The following is a 20,549-nucleotide window of genomic DNA, read 5'->3' as shown; positions in this document are numbered from 1 at the left end:
AAATTCCTTATTGTTTAAGTTAGGCTGAGATAAAAAAAAAGAGAACTTAAAATTCTATGAAGCATATACAGCATGAAATGGAAATTTTCAAAAATTATTTTTAGATTAAAAAATTACTACTTATAGAGGAGAAAGAGGTAAAAGTACTTAGTGAAATAAAAATGTGATTATCAAACCTGTAACAAATGAACACAAACCCATAAAAAATACTTAAGGACTCTATTAACATTTCAGTGGAAGATAATAGTGATATGCTATTCTTTATACTCAATACTGCCTTCCAACAACACTACAAGCACTTAGTTTTTTGGTTGGTTCATTTTTTTTTTTTTTTTTTTAAGGCTGATTTATTGAGGTATAGTTTACAAACAGTTAAATTCACCCTTTTGGTGTATAGTTCTAAGAGTTTTGACAAATGCTCACAATTGCATAATTACCACCATAATCAAGATATAGAACATGTCCATCACGCCCACAGACTTTCCTTGTGCCTCTTTGAAGCTAACCGCATCCCAATCTCACTACCAACTTGTGGTAATCACTGATCCATCTTCTGCTCCATAATTTTGCCTTTTCCAGAATGTCACGTACATGGAATCATACAGTATGTGCCTTTTTTTTTTTATTAAGCTTCAAGTGAACGTTTACAAATCCAATCAGTCTGTCACATATAAGTTTACATACATCTTACTCCGTACTCCCACTTGCTCTCCCCCTATTGAGTCAGCCCTTTCAGTCTCTCCTTTCCCGACAATTTTGCCAGCTTCCCTCTCTCTCTATCCTCCCATCCCCCTCCAGACAAGAGTTGCCAACACAATCTCAAGTGTCCACCTGATATCTTTTCCCCAATTAACTGACACTGGTCCTTTGTCAAATATCAGCTGCTCATACGTGGATGGATTTATATCTGGGTTCTCAATTCTGTTCCATTGGTCTATGTGCCTGTTGTTGTACCAGTACCAGGCTGTTTTGACTACTGTGGCTGTATAGTAGCTTCTGAAATCAGTAGAGTGAGGCCTCCCACTTTCTTCTTCTTTTTCAGTAATGCTTTGCTTATCCGGGGCTTCTTTCCCTTCCATATGAAATTGGTGATTTGTTTCTCTATCCCCTTAAAATATGACATTGGAATTTGGATCGGAAGTGCGTTATATGTATAGATGGCTTTTGGTAGAATAGACATTTTTACTATGTTAAGTCTTCCTATCCATGAGCAGGGTATGTTTTTCCACTTAAGTATGTCCTTTTGAATTTCTTGTAGCAGAGTTTTATAGTTTTCTTTGTATAGGTCTTTTACATCCTTGGTAAGATTTATTCCTAAGTATTTTATCTTCTTGGGGGCTACTGTGAATGGTATTGATTTGGTTATTTCCTCTTCGGTGTTCTTTTTGTTGATGTAGAGGAATCCAAGAGATTTTTGTATGTTTATTTTATAACCTGAGACTCTGCCAAACTCTTCTATTAGTTTCAGTAGTTTTCTGGAGGATTCCTTAGGGTTTTCTGTGTATAAGATCATGTCATCTGCAAATAGTGATAACTTTACTTCCTCCTTGCCAATCGGATACCCTTTATTTCTTTGTCTAGCTTAATTGCCCTGGCTAGGACTTCCAGCACGATGTTGAATAAGAGCGGTGATAAAGGGCATCCTTGTCTGGTTCCCGTTCTCAAGGGAAATGCTTTCAGGTTCTCTCCATTTAGAGTGATATTGGCTGTTGGCTTTGCATAGATGCCCTTTATTATGTTGAGGAATTTTCCTTCAATTCCTATTTTGGTAAGAGTTTTTATCATAAATGGGTGTTGGACTTTGTCAAACGCCTTTTCTGCATCAATTGATAAGATCATGTGGTTTTTATCTTTTATTTATGTGATGGATTACATTAATGGTTTTTCTGATATTAAACCAGCCTTGCATACCTGGTATAAATCCCACTTTATCATGGTGAATTATTTTTTTGAAGTGTTGTTGGATTCTATTGGCTAGAATTTTGTTGAGGATTTTTGCATCTATGTTCATGAGGGATATAGGTCTGTAATTTTCTTTTTTTGTAATGTCTTTACCTGGTTTTGGTATCAGGGAGATGGTGGCTTCATAGAATGAGTTGGGTAGTATTCCGTCCTTTTCTATGCTTTGAAATACCTTCAGTAGTAGTGGTGTTAACTCTTCTCTGAAAGTTTGGTAGAACTCTGCAGTGAAGCCGTCCGGGCCAGGGCTTTTTTTGGTTGGAAGTTTTTTGATTACCGTTTCAATCTCTTTTTTTGTTATGGGTCTATTTAGTTGTTCTACTTCTGAATGTGTTAGTTTAGGTAGGTAGTGTTTTTCCAAGAATTCATCCATTTCTTCTAGGTTTTCAAATTTGTTAGAGTACAATTTTTCGTAGTAATCTGAAATGATTCTTTTAATTTCATTTGGTTCTGTTGTGATGTGGTCCTTCTCGTTTCTTATTCGGGTTATTTGTTTCCTTTCCTGTATTTCTTCAGTCAGTCTAGCCAATGGTTTATCAATTTTGTTAAGTTTTTCAAAGAACCAGCTTTTGGCTTTGTTAATTCTTTCGATTGTTTTTCTGTTCCCTAATTCATTTAGTTCAGCTCTAATTTTTATTATTTGTTTTCTTCTGGTGCCTGATGGATTCTTTTGTTGCTCACTTTCTATTTGTTCAAGTTGTAGGGACAGTTCTCTGCTTTTGGCTCTTTCTTCTTTTTGTATGTGTGCATTTATTGATATAAATTGGCCTCTGAGCACTGCTTTTGCTGTGTCCCAGAGGTTTTGATAGGAAGTATTTTCATTCTCGTTGCTTTCTAAGAATTTCCTTATTCCCTCCTTGATGTCTTCTATAACCCAGTCTTTTTTCAGGAGGGTATTGTTCATTTTCCAAGTATTTGATTTCTTTTCCCTAGTTTTTCTGTTATTGATTTCTAGTTTTATTGCCTTGTGGTCTGAGAAGATGCTTTGTAATATTTCGATGTTTTGGATTCTGCAAAGGTTTGTTTTATGACCTAATATGTGGTCTATTCTAGAGAATGTTCCATGTGCACTAGAAAAAAAAGTATACTTTGCAGCAGTTGGGTGGAGAGTTCTGTATAAGTCAATGAGGTCAAGTTGGTTGATTGTTGTAAGTAGGTCTTCCGTGTCTCTATTGAGCTTCTTACTGGATGTCCTGCCCTTCTCCAAAAGTGGTGTGTTGAAGTCTCCTACTATAATTGTGGAGGTATCTATCTCACTTTTCAATTCTGTTAAAATTTATTTATCTTGCAGCCGTGTCATTGGGTGCATAAATATTTAATATGGTTATGTCTTCCTGATCAATTGTCCCTTTTATCATTATATAGTGTCCTTCTTTATCCTTTGTTGTGGATTTAAGTCTAAAGTCTATTTTGTCAGAAATTAATATTGCTACTCCTCTTCTTTTTTGCTTATTGTTTGCTTGATATATTTTTTTCCATCCTTTGAGTTTTAGTTTGTTTGTGTCTCTAAGTCTAAGGTGTGTCTCTTGTAGGCAGCATATAGATGGATCGTGTTTCTTTATGGGGTCCTTGACTCTCTGTCTCTTTATTGGTGCATTTAGTCCATTTACATTCAGCGTAATTATAGATAAATAAGTTTTTAGTGCTGTCATTTTGATGCCTTTTCATGTGTGTTGTTGGCAATTTCATTTTTCCACATACTTTTTTGTGCTGAGACGTTTTTCTTAGTAAATTGTGAGATCCTCATTTTCATAGTGTTTGACTTTATGTTAGTTGAGTCGTTATGTTTTTCTTGGCTTTTATCTTGAATTATGGAGTTGTTATACCTTTTTGTGGTTACCTTATTATTTACCCCTATTTTTCTAAGTAAAAACCTAACTTGTATCATTCTATATCGCCTTGTATCACTCTCCATATGGCAGTTCAATGCCTCCTGTATTTAGTCCCTCTTTGTGATTATTGTGGGCTTTTACCTATTGACTTCCATGATTCCCTGTTATGTGTATTGTTATTATTATTTTTTTAATTAATCTTAATTTGTTTGTTTTTGTGATTTCCCTATTTGAGTTGATATCAGGATGTTGTTTTGTGACCTTGTGTTGTGCTGGTATCTGATATTATTGGTTTTCTGACCAAACAATATCCTTTAGTATTTCTTGTAGCTTTGGTTTGGTTTTTGCAAATTCTCTAAACTTGTGTTTATCTGTAAATATCTTAATTTCGCCTTCATATTTCAGAGAGAGTTTTGCTGGATATATGATCCTTGGCTGGCAGTTTTTCTCCTTCAGTGCTCTGTATATGTCGTCCCATCCCTTCTTGCCTGCATGGTTTCTGCTGAGTAGTCTGAACTTATTCTTATTGATTCTCCCTTGAAGGAAACCTTTCTTTTCTCCCTGGCTGCTTTTAAAATTTTCTGTTTATCTTTGGTTTTGGTGAGTTTGATGATAATATGTCTTGGTGTTTTTCTTTTTGGATCAGTCTTAAATGGGGTTCGATGAGCATCTTGGATAGATATCCTTTCGTCTTTCATGATGTTAGGGAAGTTTTGTGTCAGGAGTTCTTCAACTATTTTCTCTGTGTTTTCTGTCCCCCCTTCCCTGTTCTGGGACTCCAATCACCTGCAAGTTATCCTTCTTGATAGAGTCCCACATGATTCTTAGGGTTTCTTCATTTTTTTAAATTCTTTTATCTGATTTTTTTCAGCTATGTTGGTGTCGATTCCCTTGTCCTCCAGATGTCCCAGTCTGCATTCTAATTGCTCGAGTCTGCTCCTCTGACTTCCTATTGCGTTGTCTAATTCTGTAATTTTATTGTTAATCTTTTGGATTTCTACATGCTGTCTCTCTATGGATTCTCGCAACTTATTAATTTTTCCACTATGTTCTTGAATAATCTTTTTGAGTTCTTCAACAGTTTTATCGGTGTGTTCCTTGGCTTTTTCTGCAGTTTGCCTTATTTCGTTTGTGAGGTCTTGAAGCATTCTGTAAATTAGTTTTTTATATTCTGTATCTGATAATTCCAGGATTGTATCTTCATTTGGGAAAGATTCTGATTCTTTTGTTTGGGGGCTTGGAGAAGCTGTCATGGTCTGCTTCTTTATGTGGTTTGATATGGACTGCTGTCTCCGAGCCATCACTGGGAAACTAGTTTTTCCAGAAAATCCGCTAAAAAAAAAATGTAGTCAGATCCCTATCAGAGTTCTTCCTCTGGCTCAGGCTATTCGGATGTTAATGAAGCCGCCTGGGGAGGGTGGGGGAGGGATCAGAGAGATAGGAGAGTAGCACCTCAGAATATAGCCAGAGTTGCTTGTCTTGCTTGGAATGACTATTATATCTGAGATTCCAGCGGGGCGTGTCGCCTATGTGTGCTGGCTGTGTGGAGATTGCCCCCGGGGGGTCTGGCCCGCTGGAGTCACGGTCAGATCCTCCGCTGCCAGCCCCATGCCCAACGTTAAGTTTCCCCTGCTGGGACGGTGCACTCTCGACTCCAAAATCAGTCGCTGCCTCGCAGGGACTTCTCGTCCCGCCAGCCGTGTCGCCGTGCCGCCTCTGCGAACCGGCTGGGCCCCCTCCCGGGGTTAGTTCAGGTGAGTGGAGCAGCTTCCCGTGCTTGTGCCGTGACCGCGTGTCCCGGCTGGGACACTGCTCTCCCCGCTCCAAGACCAGCTGCTGCCTCCCGGGGACTTCTCCCACTGGCTGCGTCGCCACGCCGCCCGCGTGAACTGGCTGGGCCCCCACCCGGGGTTAGTTCAGGGGGGTGGAACAGCTCTCTGTGCTTATGCCGTACCTGCGCCCAGCCAAAATCCCGGCTGGACGGTTCCCCGGCTGGGACACTGCTCTCCCTGCTCCAAATTAGTCACGGCCTCCTGGGGATTTCTCTCACCGGCTGCGTCGCCACGTTGCCCGCACAAACCGGCTGGGCCCCCTCCTGGAGTGAGTTCGGGGGCTCGGGCTGGGCCCCTTGTTTGTGCCGTCTGCTCCTCTGGGCTCTGCCCCAGATCAGGTGCCGAAGGTTACCTGACTGGTACGCTGGCTCCAGGCTCTGAAAACAATCGCTGCTTCCCCGTATTTGTTCGTTCTCCATCTCTAAATCTGTGTTTGTTGTTCAGGGTTCGAAGATTGTTATGTATGTGATCGATTTACTTGTTTTTCCGAGTCTTTGCTGCAAGAGGGATCCGAGGTAGAGTCTACCTAGTCCGCCATCTTGGCCCCGCCAGTATGTGCCTTTTGATTTTGACTTATTTCACTTAGCCAAATGTACTTCAGATTCATCCATGTTGTTATCAGTGTCATTAGTTTGTTCCTTCTAAGCCCTTAGTTTTATTCTAACAGTGTTGATGTATCTTTTTAGCTCACTAGTGCTCTTTTACATGTTCTGATTCTAGTTCTGACAAATACCTTTTAAGAAAATAAACCAGCAGAACTTGTGCCATGATGATAATATGCCTTTAATGAGTCAGAGAATTTGTTAATCAATAGGTTACACAGACAGTTATTGCTATGCAATGAAGTCACCCCTGAGGTCTTCCACAATATGCCAGGATCTAAAGATGAAGCTTATAAAAAATAATCTTTTGCTGACTGCAAAGTATGTTTTAGCTGAACTTGGCAAATTGTGGATATCCTGGTCACATCTTGCAAAATCCAAGAGGGATGCCAGAAGTTCTTAGCAAAAGCTATGTTCTTCCACACAGATGGTCTTTTTGCACATTAGGTCCCTGACCTAGCCAAAGCTAACACAAGATGAGCAAAGGTAAGCTTGCTTACATACAAAGGTTTAATCACTCAGTTATATACAGTTTTAGAGAAAACTTACTGTAGATTTTGTAGTAGATATGAGGAAATCATGAACACATGCAGCTTTGCTGTAGATGACTACTACTACTACTAGCATAATAAGAACAGCTAACACTTGTTCACTGATTGCTTATTGTGTACCAGTTACAAATATTTTACATAAATTGACTAATCCTTATAACAACTTTACTAAATGGGTACTTTTATCATCCCTATTCTTCTGACAAAATACACACAACATAACAAAATCCCAAGGCTCAGAGAGACTAGGTAACTTGTCCAAGACCATACAGTTAGAAGGTAACTGAATTCAGATTCAAATCATTAGCAGAATACATGCTTTTACACAGCTACTGAGTAAATAGTTTCACTCTCATTCTTACTCTTCTTTGCAGTAAAAGCCAGGACTGTGATATGTGCTTATAACTAAGTGAACTGACAAAGTACAAATTATCTGCTTACAAAATTTAAAGCAGACTTTTCATCAATTTAGCAGTAATTACCAGGTGTATAAAATTTATTCATTTTGATGTAATAATGGCTCCCAACTTTAAAAGTTACTAAAAATCATCTATGAGCTACATTTAAGGAGAAATAAATGCTTTATTTCATGCACGGGACTCTGTTACTATATTAGAACTAGGTTTGCATGGGGCTCTGTTACTATATTAGAATTAAGTTAAAATAATTTACAAAGTAGTTTTAAAATTTGGGATACATTGGGGCTACAGCCTAATTAAAAAAAAAAAAAGATGTTTCCTAATATTTGCCACTTCAAAACTGTAGAACCCCTGCTTTGTGTCTAGCACTTTACTAAGAAGTCATTTATTCTTGTGATCCTTTGGAAAGCAGTAATGGTTACATATTGATTTACATAGACAAGTTTATTTTCTGCTACTGGAGTTTAATAAACAGGCTTGACTTTTCAAAATAATTATATAAATGTGCTATTTAAAGAGCACTTGATATCCTGCTTTAAATGAAGGAGTGACCTTTTTAAGCCTGCAAATATATACCATAAATATATATGACATATTGAGGCTGAGTCCTAAGGTATTGCCTTAAAAGGGAAATATATTAGAGAATAATTCCACTATGAGAATTGAAAAACTAAGATAGACTCTTTTTACAATAATGGATTATACAATTTACTGTCCTCTTTCTGCTGAGTGCACTTCCTCGGTTATTCCTGTGTGCCTCAAACCTCCAATAGCCCTGTACAGAGATCTGTTTCTTTACTTCTAGGGTTAGGTTGGCCCTGACTGTTATTCATTGCACCCACTAGCTCATGAACATACTGCTGTGTGACAGCTCTGCCTCCTCATTTGCAGATGTCACCAGCTCCCTCAGCTCTTCCCAGGCTTTTTGGCATGACTCTTCCATATGGCAGGAGGCCGGACAAAAAGCTCCCACTGCAGCTCAGAGTTCATTAACTAGATGGGCAGAAAATGCTTTGTGGAGCCAGCAATTCATTCTTTAAAATCTTAGTGTCACATGCCTTGTCACATGCCTCAAAACTATTCAGCAGAGGAGAAGAGACTTTGCGGAAGAATTTCATAAATGCTAATGAGCAACTCTAGTTTCCTGAGAGATGCTTAAGGGCAAAATCTTCAGTTATTATAAAATTAATCAGGTATTTATATTATGCTTTATAGCTCTTCAATATATGTTCTCATATGTGATTGCATTTTAAGCAGGAAGAGTTTTTTTTTTCCTAAAAGCATTTACTCAAAATGACTAAAAGTACCTGCTGTTTTTTTCACATATTTATTAGGGGGTATTTTTAAAACAATATAATTAACTGTCCACTCAGGCATTCATGGTACCAGAATGTTTCTTGGTCCCAAGGAGTTTCTACCCAAATCTTCCAAGATGTAACTTTGTATAGGTACGTACACCTCTGTGTTCTCTGAAATTCATTCTCTTATAACAGGAGTGAACTTAGGGAATAAACATTGATTTTGTACCACGATTCACAAGATGCATCAAAATGTTGATATGTCATTTTATATGCATTTTCCAATAATAAAATCTTCAATATGACTCCAAATGATCATTTAAAATTAGGCCACAGTGATATTTGTCTGTCATATAATTGGCCTGTCATTTCAAAAGCATTTTAGCATCTCTAACTTGTATTGGTCTCTTTCCTTCTGCAATATTCCAGAATTCCCCAGGTTTTTTCTCACTATACTAAGGAGCAGGGAAATAAATGAAGCTATCCTAACTGGGCACAATGGCAACCAACACTATCTACTGGTTAGTTATTATGCACTAGGTACTATTCCATATGCTTCACATATATATTAACTCATGTCATCCTCATAATACTCCTGTGAAGAAGGCAGTATTATTAAACAAGGAAGCTGTGGCTTAGTGAAGCTAAGTAACTTGCCCAAAGTCATACAGCTAGCAAGCGACTGAGCTAGGGTACAAACCCAGATAGCCAGGTCTGAGAAAACAAAATTCTTGCTCTACTACTGTCTCTTATGTAAGAAGTCCCTCTGGATTTGGGGAACAAGAAAACCAGAAGGTGGAGAGGGAGGGAGGATAGGAGAGGGCTATTCACTAGACAGTAGATAAGAACTACTTTAGGTGACGGGAAAGACAACACACAATACAGGCGAGGTCAGCACAACTGGACTAAACCAAAAACCAAGAAGTTTCCGGAACAAACTGAACGTTTTGAAGGCCTGTGTAGCAGGGGCGGGGGTTGGGGACCATGGTTTCAGGGGACATCTAAGTCAATTGGCATAGTAAAATCTATTAAGAAAACATTCTGCATCCCACCTTGGAGAGAGGCATCTGGGGTCTTAAACGCTAGCAAGCGGCCGTCTAAGATGCATCAATTGGTCTCAACCCACCTGGATCAAAGGAGAATGAAGAACACCAAAGACACAAGGTAATTATGAGCCCAAGAGACAGAAAGGGCCACATAAACCAGAGACTACATCAGCCTGAGACCAGAGGAAGTAGATGGTGCCCAGTTACACCTGATGGCTGCCCTGACAGGGAACACAACAGAGAACCCCTGAGAGAGCAGGAGAGCAGTTGGATGCAGACCTCAAATCCTCATAAATCCTCATAAAAAGGCTAGAAGGACCCCAGAGGTTATGGCCCCCAGACCGTCTGTTAGCCCAAGACAGGAACCATTCCCAAAGCCAACTCTTCAGACAGGGATTGGACTGGACAGTGGGTTGGAGAGGGATGCTGGTGAGGAGTGAGCTTCTTGGATCAGGTGTACACTTAGGACTATGTTGGCATCTCCTTCCTGGAGGGGAGATGAGAGGGCAGAGGGGGTTAGCAGCTGGTGAAATGGACACGAAAAGAGAGAGTGGAGGGAGGAAACAGGCTGTCTCATTAGGGGGAGAGCAATTGGGAGTATGTAGCAAGGTGTATGTAAGTTTTTGTGTGAGAGGCTGACTTGATTTATAAACTTTCACTTAAAGCACAATAAAAATTAAAAAAAAAAAAAAAAACCAGAAGGTAGGAGAATAAAACACAGATTTCATGTTCAAATAAGATCATGTATTAACGCCAGAAAGAAGGTCATGTGGTCTCAAAGAATATTTGTAAACAGTGGGAAATTTATCATCAGGTTCAAATAAAAAAAAAAAAGAACATCCACTTTTGATACACAGATGTTACTCCTTTTCCAGCGCTTCATAATACAGTTTCACAAGCACGAACAGTCTGTTACTTCAGCGTTATCCTTCAAGAAGCTTTGAAAGTCCAAGCTTACTACTTGGGACCCAGCACCAATATGGTTCCAAATTTATGTCCTCTACACTATTATCCAATTCAGAACATGAAAAGAGGTGGAAGAATAAGTAAGTGAGAGCTTTTAATCTGAAGGTTTAAATTACATCATTTTGAGGAAGGAGAAATAGAGCTTGTACTGAGAAAAAAAGTTAAGTTGCTTGCACAGTATCAGACAGGAAGTAAGTGGTAGGAAAGAGAGAACTCTGGTCTCTTAAACTCAACTTAGTATAGATTAGACTAAACTCCTTTGAGTTTTGCAAAATTAAAGAATAAGCACCAAGAGAATTTAATAAATTCATATCTGTGTGCACACTCACATTCAATAACTGAATTAATCTATCCCAAGTCTAGGTAGATCACCAAAGTAATTAGGTTATTTATAAATATTCCTGGATAAATTCCTTGGAGTTTAAAACATTAAATGCAAACTTACATGTGTGCACCCCACAAGGGAGCACCTCAGTTTAAAATGGAAACAAGACAGAGGTTTCAGGATATTCACCAGACAGGATATAATGAATTTAGATCTATGGAGGGGCATCTCAGGTTATGACTCTATTCATCTTAATTTACAAATGAAAAAACTGGGTTGCATATTCGATAAATACTTAATAACTCTTATCATGGATCAACAGACTGTTCTAAACACTCTACAAATATTAAATGATTCATTCCTTGTAACAATGTTACAAGGTAGGTACTATTACCCCCATTTTATATATGAGGAAACTAAGGCACAGAGAAGTTTAAGTGACCTCATCAAGGTCACAGAGCTAGTAAGTAGCTTAGTTGGGATTTGAACCTAGAAAGTCTGGCTCTAGAGTCTGTGTTCCTGACCACTTGGTCATGGTGAATTGAACCCCTCTCTCTTTTTTTTTTTAAGTCACATAGGACAACTGCTTTATTTTCAAAATCTTACCTTCCCATATTGGAAACCCTGGTGGTGTAGTGGTTAAGAGCTATGGCTGCTAACCAAAAGGTTGGCAGTTTGAATCCACCAAGCGCTCCTTGGAAACTCTAGGGGCAGTTCTACTCTGTCCTTTAGGGTCACTATGAGTCAGAATCGACTCGACGGCAATGGGTTTGGTTTTTTTACCTTTCCATATCTCACAAAATAATCGTAAATATGCTATTAAACTGGATCTTTATGCACACCATGACCTTCAAGTACCTGATCTTTCCCAATTCTAGCTCATTTCAACATCCTTTGAAGCCCATTCCTGACTCCTCTATTCCCTTGCTGTACTGGCACTACCGCCTTGCTGGACGGTGGGTAACTCACACTTCAGTCTTCTATTTCCTGAATCCCAGGCCAATCAGCAATGCTGGGGAGACAGCTTGACTGGTCCCACTACCTTTGAGCTGGCCCTCAGACAGTCTTGGCCACAAGTTTCCACAGTAGCTAATTTCAATCCTCTTCACTCTCCTCAAGCTCCAAGTTCCGCCCCTGAGGATATCCCATTGGCCTCTACGGGGCACTTCCCAAATAGACACACCAAGCATCAAGGCTGTGAGCCACCTCTGCACTGTGGTCCCTTGGTACCTAATTCAGTGGGTTCCAGACTCTCCCCCTGATTTCTCTGTTTGTGCTAACAGTTGTAAATTCACTCTCTCGTCCAGACTCCAAATCTTGGCTTTATCTTTGAGTTCTCCTTTCCCCTTCACTTCATGATATGTTAAGTACTGGTCATTCATTTAGCTTATTTCTCCATCTCAGTTATAAGTTTCCTCTTTGTATTCACTGCAGTACCTTGCACATATATGCAATATAAATTTACTCAATTTAATTTGACTACCCAAGTTCACTGAGCTAGTTAGCTAAAATGTCCCACTAAGACCCAAGCCTCCAGGTTAACTCCTAGTTTCATAATCCATTTTTTTTTTCCCTATAAAGCTCACTAATATTCCTTGCTCCCTCCTCCCACCCCCACTGCCAAAGCCTGCGGTTCTCACGGCACTGATCCCTCTTCTTCACTTTTCTCTCTGATAATTCATTATGATCCCTCTCCCACTGTGTTTGTGTTCTCTAAGGCTTACTCCCTGGCCTTCTTCTTACTCCTACGTATTATTCTACTTTGGCAACATTAATCACACCCATATGTATATCCTCTTACATTCTTATCCTCTTTTCTGAGCTCCAGACTCATATTTCGACTGGCTTAATTAAAATCTTCAAATGAATGTCTTGCAGGTGCCATAAATTCAGTAGTACTAAGCTAATCCAATTAATCACTCCCTTCCCTCATCCCCAAAATCATTACTCTCCTCCTTGTCTTCCACATCTCAGTTGTTTCACTAACATGTTAGAAAACCAAGGCTTGGACAGATTTATGTTAAGTGGCATGTCCAAGGTCACCCAGCTGGTAAAAAATGATGAAGCTGAGATTTGAACTCAGGTCTTTTAATTCAAAAGCCTTCATCCTTAATGAGTAAACAATAATGCCACCAGAATATTCCATTTGGTAGTCAGCATCTTCACCTGGCATTCCCAAAAGCCCCTCAGTTCAGTACACTGAAATCTAATTTACAGTTTTACACTCAAAATATGTTTCCCCTATTCTTATAGTTCAGTAAATGGTATACCATCTGTCAACTCATCCAAGCGAGGAGCTGAACATGACTCATTCTCTATATCCAGGCAGTTGCAGTGTCCTCAGAAACCTCTCTTCCTGGTCTCTAACCCCTGCCTCATCCAGGCCCGCATCATCTCACACCTGGACTACTGCAGTTGCTTCCTAACCATTCTTGTTGCCCCATCTGTTTTCCCTTTTATCTGACTCATTTTTCTAAACCCACAGATGTATAATCATGTCACTTCCACACTTTAATTAACTGTCTTTGAGGCCAGTTAGTATTTGGCTTATGGAAAGTTTGAAGTAACATAGGAAAATATCTATGTTTAACCCAACAAAACAGGATATGGAATGACTATACATTATGCTACCGAATATGTTTTTTTTTTAAATTAGAACAGAAAAGCAAGCCAGAATGTTAAATATCAAAGCAGTTCTCTTTGGGTAGTAGGATAATGGGTAATTTTTATTCTTTATACTTTCCTGCATTTTCCTGAACTCCATGAAGATTATTATTTTTAGTCAGATTTTTTTGAAATCTAAAAAAACAAAAGTCTCTATTGCCTTCAGGAAAAACAACAACAGCTTCTTAGCAGACCTATAAGCCCGTTACAATTCTTTCTTAGTTTCGTTTGAAGCCTAGCCCTCTACTCACACATCTGTTTCTCTCGTCCTTCTGGCCGTTCTACTTTCCCCAAATGCAGAATCCACTCTCTTGCCTCTGCTTGTTGCCCACACTTACCCTCTGCCTTGGTGCCCTCTTACCTGTCTCCTCACCCCTACCCCAATCTATCCTTCACTATCCGACAACCTCCTCCTCATTTTTCAAGCTCACCTCAACTATCACACCTTCTGTCAGCCTGACCCTCAACGAGCAACTCTCCAGGCACAACTGTTTCCTCATTTGTGTTTCCAAAGCACTTATCGCACCATATTATGGTTACTTAGTTATGCCTCCCTCCTCTCAGCTGACTGAGTCTTTGTGAGCAGGACCTGTCTTGTTCATTTCTATATTTCTAGCAGCTAGGAGAGTAAGCCTAGCAAAGTAAAATTTTAAATTGAACAATAGGTGTTTTTTCAGGCTCTATGAAGTTCTTTTTTTTTTTCCATTTTTCTTTCTTATACCTTTTAAACACACCAACCAGAGTAGGTCCTTCACTTGGACAGCCACAAAACAAAGAAATTTCTGAGTTTACCATTCAGCTATGTGTGAATAAAGAAAAACTGCCCTCAAGACTTTTACAAATTGTTCAGTTAGTGGGCCAAGTTTTCCATTATCCTACATATGGTTTCAAAGCTCCTACAACTTTAGGTTGAAATGTTTTGTTATATCTACCTCACCACAATAAAAAGGGAGGTGGGTATAATTCCCCCAAACAACAACTTTAGTTGTATCTTTCATGGTAATACTAACACTAACAAAACACTGATTAGTTAGTCTGGATAATTTCATTGTTTGTGCTATATTTCATCTTCTTGGAAGTAGAGCTGGTTTGGGATGAGAAGAAACAGCTTAGAAGTATCTTATTTGCCTTCAAATCTAACAAGAACTCAAGAGCTATCCTCTTTTTTTTTTTTTTTTAAGAAGAAGTGAAAGAAGGAAATTCAAAGCTTTACAAAAAAAGAACTTGCTGAGCATTATAAAAAATGGATCACCAGATTAAGCATTATGTTTTAACTCCTAAAAAACCTTGATGCCTCATCTTGCATCCAACAAAATTAATCAGTAATTTTAAGAGTAACAAATTTAGTGAGTGAAAATGGATGGAAAAGAGGAAAAGTGAGTTAACTTGGCTTATAGCACTGGTTTTCTATTTGCAACTTCTGAATTTGATTCTCTGTCATTCTTTTTACCAGTAGATGATTATCTTCTTAATTTTTATTCCAGTGTATTAAAAAGTTATAAACCCTGAAGATTTATATAAAAATATAATAATATGGTAGTTAAAAACATAACCAGAAAATAAACAATTTAAATTTCTTTTAAAAAGCATAATGTTTCCATGTCTCTATCTTCTACCTTCTTTGTATGTAATTTCATTCATTTTGGATCAAATGAAGGATTAACTTTTTAGGTCTGTGTCTGTTATTTTCTTGATAAAGCTGCTATTATTAAAGTTTTGATACATGTACTACTTTCAGTTTCTATTGTTAATAAGAGATTTCATATATATATATATATATATATGAAACCCTGTGTCAACGAGTCAATTCCGACTCATAGCGACCCTATACGACAGAGTAGAACTGCCCCATAGTTTCCAAGGAGCGCCTGGTGGATTCAAACTGCTGACCCTTTGGTTCACAGCTGTAGCACTTAACCACTATGCCACCAGGATTTCCATATATATATATATAAAACCTGTTGCTGTACAGCCGATTTCTACTCATAGCGACCCTATAGGACAGAGTAGAACTGCCCCATAGGGTTTCCAAGGAGCGCCTAGTGGATTCGAACTCCCAACCTTTTGGTTAGCAGCTGTAGGTCTTAACTACTACAGCACCAGGGTTTCCTATATATATAGTCTTTAAAAAATATATATATATTCTTATATTTGGTTTGTTGCATGAAATACAGAGGAAGGAAATGCTTTGAATAAATCTCAGAAAAATCTACCAATACAACCCATTAATGTAGATCCTGGATGAAAACTTGTTAAGGCTCATGAAAACCATTATGACAAATTTTCATTTCTGTGGCATCATCAATGAATGTAGCATTCTAATAAGTGCAATTCTAAACAACTAAAGCTTACCCATTGGTATCTATAAATCTCAGTAACCATTTAAATGAAATTCATTCTAAAATGTGCTGACCTGTTTACATGGGTCTCATAAACAGAGCATACTTATTCATGATAAACCAAACTCATCATTTCAAACAAAAATTAGAATACTGTTACCCCATGCTGCTTTTGAGGGTGTGGTGTAATGAATTACTTAATATGGCACTTCTACCCATAGTCTTTGTGACTCCCACAGAATGACTGGGTGGGAACATGTAAATAAGGTGTATGGAACCCTAATGAGGTATGGTGGTTGGTGTTGTGTGTCGGCTTGGCTAGGCCATGATTCCCAGTATTGTGTGGCTGTCCTCCATTTTTTGTGATCCGATGTAATTATCCTCCATTTTATGTGTTATAAGGAGCCCTGTGGCACAGTGGTTAAAGTGGTGGACTGCTAACCGAAAAGTAAGCAGTTCAAAACCACCAGGGCTCCATGAGAGAAAGATGTGGCAGTCTGCTTCCATAGAGATTTACAGCCTTGGAAACCCTGTGGGATTGTTATGAGTTGAAATCAACTCAGTGGCAGTGGGTTTGATCTTTCTTTTCTGGTTATGTTATAAATCCTTACTTCTATATGTTAAAGAGGCAGGATTAGTGTGGGGTGTTATCTTGAGTCACAGACTTACAGAAAACTGTTACTCAAATCTCACCCTTACTTAAGTCACGCCCTTCCCTGAGATGTGGTCTACATCCAATGTATACAGGTGGGTGCTGTGGCGGGGCTCTCGCTCTCTGCATCTGGATCCTGTGTCTGGTTTGTCACTGTCTAATCTTTGGTTCTTGGGACTTGAGCCAGCAGCCTGCCATCTGACCTGCCAATTCTGGGATTCTCCAGCTTCTGTGGCCCCATAGGCCAGCAGCCTGTCATCTGACCTGATTCACCAGCTTTTTCAGCCTTGTGAACCAGCAGCCTGTCATCTGGCCTGCCAGTTATGGTTCGTTGGCTCTGTGGCCACTTGAGTCAGGAGAAGCCTACGTCTGACCCATGGATTTGGGACTTGCCAGCCTCCACAACTGTGTGAGCCATTTCCTTGGTACAGTTTGTGAGTTCTGTGAGACACTGCAGTGAATTACAGAACCCAAAAATGGAAGGGAGAGTACTGAGCTGAGGAGAAATAGTTGACGTTAGAGACGATGGAGTAGTACAGCAATTTGGAAAAGTTGGACATCTCGGACATCTTTAACGTCTGCCTCATGGGAACCAGCTTGTGCCGATCCTTATAAAAGAAATTATTCATTTAGAGAGTGCATACTTGCATGCATGCATGAACACACACACACTATTCCTTTGCCTCTTCCTTCCCTGTAATTTATGGCTTTTAATGTGTTTTCCTATAACAACATGGAAACCCTGGTGGCATACTGGTTAAGTACTACAGCTACTAACCAAGAGGTCAGCAGTTCAAATCCGCCAGGTGTTCCTTGGAAACTCTATGGGGCAGTTCTATTCTGTCCTATAGGGCTGCTATGAGTTGGAATCGACTAGACAGCAGTGGGTTTGATTTTTTTTTTTATATATAGCAACATATCCCCTTATAGCAGATTTTAGTCTTTCAATATGCTGTAATCCATAAGTAACCTTGGTTTAAAGATACTGTTAATACTCTGTGGGTGAGAGCTAAAGGCATCAGAATGCTAATAGTTTTTCATTTGGTTCTCAGGTTTGTTTGTTTTTTTTCTAAATATATGCTTACCTTGAGGTGTCTGGCTATATTCCAGATCACTGATACTGCAAAAAGTTTAAACGTTGGAGAACTGCAGCTTTATTAGAGTATAGGAAAGCCCGTAGTTTCAATGAGGTAGGTATTCTTTATCTTTCACATAGTAAAAACAGTGTTCTATATTCACCATTGAGGTTAAAAAAGAGATTCTTGATCAAAATATATCAGATATTAGTGAAACAGTTACACAAGCTCAGACTATTTTCAAGTCATTCTCGGTTATTAATGATTATTCAAGATATACTTTAATAAGTATCTATTCTCCTGAACTGTCTTTGCAATTCTATTCCACCCCCTAATTCTCCCACTTTTGGTGGGCATTTAGGAAATGTCCATTAAATTTAATACTAGTTACAACAAAACTTAATATTATTCTGTTGTAAATCACTACATTGAGTTAAGGATTAAAGTAATTTTTCAGTTGTCAGCACAGTGAAACTCAAACATTCTATTATGTCTTAAAAATTCAACACAACTGATAGTTTAAGAAGCAGCTAATTATCTGGAGGGCCATGCTAACAGAGGAATATACCTACATTTAACAAAAGCCTATTATCATATGGTCACCAAAAAGGACCTTAAGATTATAGTCAGTTCAAATCCTTTAATTTTTATTTTAGGAAATTAAAGGCACAAAGAAGTTAATTGACTTGTCCAAGGTCCCACTGGTAATTAGTAAACAAGCCAGAAGTAGCATCAAGATTTCCTGATTCCTAGTTAATTGTCTGGCCTACTATATGTTACTAATGTACATTTTTGAATTTTGAAAAAACAAAAGGTAAACATGAAAGCAGCAAAGGAGAACACATACTAATTGTCACCACGTAGAAATGAAATCTTAATATTCCTTTTTAGATGAACAAGAAATAGGGTGTTTGGATCAGCAGTTCTGCAGGGAAAATTTCCTTTTTCTTCCCACATATGGCATGTACCATCCCCTGCTTAAATGCCCACTTTGGAGAAAGGCAGCTATGCCATTCTATGTTTTGCTAGTTTAATAGAAAATCCCTGTTAAGTCTCTCCCAAACTAAATGAGACTCACCTATGAAAATGTACACATAACAATACATTGCAAAAACCAAAAACTATACAACAACCACAGGCATAACCAATTTAAGTACTTCTCTTAAAATATGAACAGCTCTTACTGTTTTATAAGTACTTGCTGGTGCTATCATCCCAACCGTCCAAGGGCAGATGTGTGAGTCTTGAGTTTCTTGATTCCACCTTTCTGTTCTGTACACCATGGTTCAAGCACAATGACACTAAAATCTACCACTATATCAAGATATAAAGAGATTCATTTTGCAATGTCTTGTTTCTTTAACGTTTCAGATACTGTTAACAAGTATGACTCACTTTCTCCCACCCACTTCCTTATTTAAACTTTCCCTGCTTGAGACACTTCTTTGAATAAGCCAGTTTTTAGAATTTGCTAACTTGATGAAAATAAACTATTGGTTCTATTTTGGATTGTGTTCAGGGTCAATGATAATTGTTCCACAGGGTGGGTTTCACTTTAGAGTTTTAAGTATGTCAAGCAGTCACTTTTCACCCTAATATTTTAGTATCCGTCATTTTGAATTTCTGCCTATGTTAATCTCAGTTAAGACACAGCACCATAAGAAATCCTGAACAGATTTAGGAGTTGGATTTGTCATTTACTAATCTTCCCATACTGGTCAAATATTCAACTCTCAACTCTTCTACATAGACTGTTACTTATAATGGGTAATAGCGACTGAATAATGGGAACTTGTTTCCTTATTTTCAGAGCTACAAACAACTTTCTAATCTAAGGAACTTTACAATGACAGCTATATTCTATCTTTGATCCAAGAAACTCCAAGCACTTTATAAAAATCGTACTTATTAATATTTTCAAAGCACTACAGTGGTATGAATATAGAACAAAAATGTAATGGCCTTATTATTGGAATTATACGTGAGTTTCTGTTATTAACACAGGTAAACTATGAATGCTTATTTCACTAGCAAATCAGCTTTGGTAGCTATGATTTTGCATGTGGGCAGAAACACCATCCAGGTGGTTCACTAAAAGGACTTAAACTTCTTCAGAAGTTTTTTAAAAAGGGTATGAACTTCAAGTTCGCCACAGTCCCACTAACCTCCAGTAGTATATCATCCATGGGTGCTGCCTTCATTGACATTACCTGCACTAGGCATCTAAGTTTGTGACCTTTTGTATCAGTGACAGAACACTGACCTAGGAGTGAAGGCACAGGACTTCTGGGCTGTTACTGCTTCCAAACAGCAATGTGACCTTAGATTTAATACGCAGAATAATCTGTGAATACTTCCATGTTCATGCCCTTAAAAGTAACATCTGCTAGTGCAAATTAACTCTTCTACATCTACTATTTATTTTACTAAATTAGCAACTTCTGAAAAGCAAAGATTATATAACTTCCTCCATAAATATTAGAGATTCAACCCTAACATCTAGAGCGTCAAAGAACATTTTCTTCTTATATATAAACAATGTATTTGTGGTTTTCTGATATCAAAGTCTCCACACTCTTCTGACTCTCGAAATCACAGTAGAGAGATCAAGAAAAAGTACATAAGAAGAAAAAGTGAGACCTCTCCTAAGAGAATAGGGAAAACTGCTAGAGCTTGAGAACTGTTTACATGTCATGTGCGTGATAAGACTCACCAATCTCATGGGTGCTATGAAACAAAGGAAATCCCCAGGTGGCGCAAATGGTTAAGCGCTTGGTTACTAACTGAAAGGTTGGCAGTTTGAATCCACCCAGAGGTGCCTTCGAAGATAGATCTGGTAATCTAATTCTGAAAGATTGTAGCCATTGAAAACCCTGTGGAAGGCAGTTCTACTCTGAAACATATGGGGGTCACCATGAGTTGCAATTGACTCAACAGCAGCTTTTTAAAAACAAAACAGTTTAAAAACATCAATGGAGTAGTCAGTGC

General features: G+C 38.5%; 1 protein-coding gene across 5 annotated transcripts in view; it reads right to left on the bottom strand.

Annotated features, from left to right (window-relative positions):
• Positions 1–20,549, bottom strand: part of FGD4 (FYVE, RhoGEF and PH domain containing 4) — a 245,009-nt gene that overhangs the window by 45,198 nt on the left and 179,262 nt on the right. The window contains exon 1 of one of the 5 annotated variants that reach the window (XM_049882790.1): positions 18,746–20,541. The exons of the other annotated variants lie outside the window; for them this stretch is intronic. Coding sequence (XP_049738747.1) covers positions 18,746–18,844 — 99 coding nt within the window. The 5' untranslated portion in view covers positions 18,845–20,541. Of the gene's footprint in view, positions 1–18,745; positions 20,542–20,549 lie in introns of those variants that run through there. 5 annotated transcript variants of the gene reach the window in all.

Source organism: Elephas maximus, chromosome 4 (genome assembly GCF_024166365.1).
Source record: "Elephas maximus indicus isolate mEleMax1 chromosome 4, mEleMax1 primary haplotype, whole genome shotgun sequence".
In the NCBI taxonomy this organism is placed as follows: Eukaryota; Metazoa; Chordata; class Mammalia; order Proboscidea; family Elephantidae; genus Elephas; species Elephas maximus.
Note: the sequence above shows the minus strand (reverse complement) of the source record. Positions and strands in the feature narration are given on the sequence as shown.